Source organism: Trichinella spiralis (genome assembly GCF_000181795.1).
Source record: "Trichinella spiralis strain ISS 195 chromosome Unknown Scfld7, whole genome shotgun sequence".
In the NCBI taxonomy this organism is placed as follows: Eukaryota; Metazoa; Nematoda; class Enoplea; order Trichinellida; family Trichinellidae; genus Trichinella; species Trichinella spiralis.
The window spans coordinates 168,624-170,148 of NW_003526946.1; the positions used below are offsets into that span (position 1 = coordinate 168,624).

At 41.1% G+C, this 1,525-nt stretch overlaps 1 protein-coding gene across 1 annotated transcript; it reads right to left on the minus strand.

The window, feature by feature from the left end:
- Nucleotides 1-2: 2 nt before the first annotated feature.
- Nucleotides 3-900, minus strand: Tsp_11885 (clock-controlled protein 8). Its single transcript, XM_003372945.1, has 5 exons — nt 850-900; nt 715-822; nt 427-519; nt 292-396; nt 3-209 (listed from the first exon to the last, which is right to left on the minus strand). The coding sequence occupies exons 1-5, from the start codon at nt 898-900 to the stop codon at nt 3-5; spliced, it is 564 nt and encodes a 187-aa protein (XP_003372993.1).
- Between the last annotated feature and the right edge of the window lie 625 nt (nt 901-1,525).

Genomic DNA, 1,525 nt, shown 5'->3' on the forward strand with positions numbered 1-1,525 from the left:
AGCTACAGTGGCGCGCTTGTGCGGAATGAATAATGCTTAAAAGGCGTCGCAGACGGAGATTGTTGTTGTTGTTGATGGTGGTGGTGGTGCTGTTGTTGTTGCGCTTGTTGCTCTCCCAGTTTTGTAATGAAACCAACGGACTGTTCAAAATTTCCGATAAAGGTTGATGATAGTCGATCATCATCAGCATTGTCAGCAAAAGTGGTCGTCTTGGAAGTATGCAAAAGAGGCCAAGCCCATCCAAATTGTTGTTGTTGTTGTTGTGGAAAAAGAAGAAGGAATCCACGTCACCACGTCCATGACTCGCTTTTGCCATCTAAACTGCCTCGTCGTTAAAGCCAAATTCCTCAACACCAAACAGCCGAATACGGTCAAAGCATCATCACTCTGGTCAAGCTGACTGACGTGTCAAATTGATTCTCTTACAGCGTGCTGAAAACGTCGACAGGTCATTACTACCGAACGGTAGATGCGTTTTTGGAAATATTCCGGTGCACGGTCTTCACAAGCGCCCTCTTTCTTTAAAAATCAAATTATACCAAAGATTAAATTGCAACGCTTTGTAGATTTTGTGACTGAAGTGAAAAATAAGATTTTATCGGTTGGAAATTTTGCCGTGCAGTTGGAAAATTTGGAAAATCATCTTGACTGAAAGTTTGAAAAATTTGCCCAACATCCCTGCCGGTCGACTTCTTTGTCTCTAATTGGCCAAACTCCTCCTGGCCGGTCGACGTGGCCGACCGGAGCGCGTGAAACCAGTGCGTCAGTGGCCGTTAGCCAATCAACATCTTCCTGCGCTTCCGAAGGACAACCTTCTCCTACCTTTCAACCTTGTTTTCAATTATTGACACTTTTCGTCTCGCTCTTCTCTTCGCCTCTTCCTCTGCATTTTCTTTCCATCTTTATCTTATTGCATATTTCGTTGTGGTAATAAGCAATTTTTCAATTCGATCCATTCATATTAGTAACGGTAACACTTGAGCTTCTCTCCTTTCCTTTTATCATCATCATTATTATTAGTATTATATTTCGCTTTGGCTTTTATTTTTGTTTATTTATTTATTTATTTATTTATTTATTTATTGCTTATTATCAATTTCTTTCACTTTCACTGTTCCAGTTCAAGATCAATTCTAATGAATGAAAAAATGCATGACAGGAAAAATGATTGATGATCATTTTGAAACACAACAAATGAACCCCCTAAATGAATGCAACTTGCACATCCTACAGTAAGGCTGTAAAAACTCCTCGGCTGTCTATAGGTGCGTGATAGAAACTGTCCGGCCGAGTTGAACTCGACTGACGCGGCCTTGACAGCGCGACGATGCCACCGTTGTTCGACGTCGCTGATTTTCGATTTGCGCAACATTTCAACCGACTGTCCATGCATGGTAAATTTCGCGAGTGGACATTTTCAAATGTTCCACCAAAGCGCAAATACTGTCGATTTGCTCGATTCCGCGAATGAATTGCATCAATATGTTCGCTTGCTTTCTATTTTCATAACAACTGAATTTCTTTT

Coding starts and splice junctions, on each gene's coding strand:
- Tsp_11885 (XM_003372945.1), bottom strand. CDS start 900: ATGGAAAGAAAATGCAGAGGAAGAGGCGAAGAGAAGAGCGAGACGAAA. Junction 823..849: donor AGAAGAGCGAGACGAAAAGT/GTCAATAATTGA, acceptor CAAGGTTGAAAG/GTAGGAGAAGGTTGTCCTTC. Junction 520..714: donor ACGTCGACCGGCCAGGAGGA/GTTTGGCCAATT, acceptor TGATTTTTAAAG/AAAGAGGGCGCTTGTGAAGA.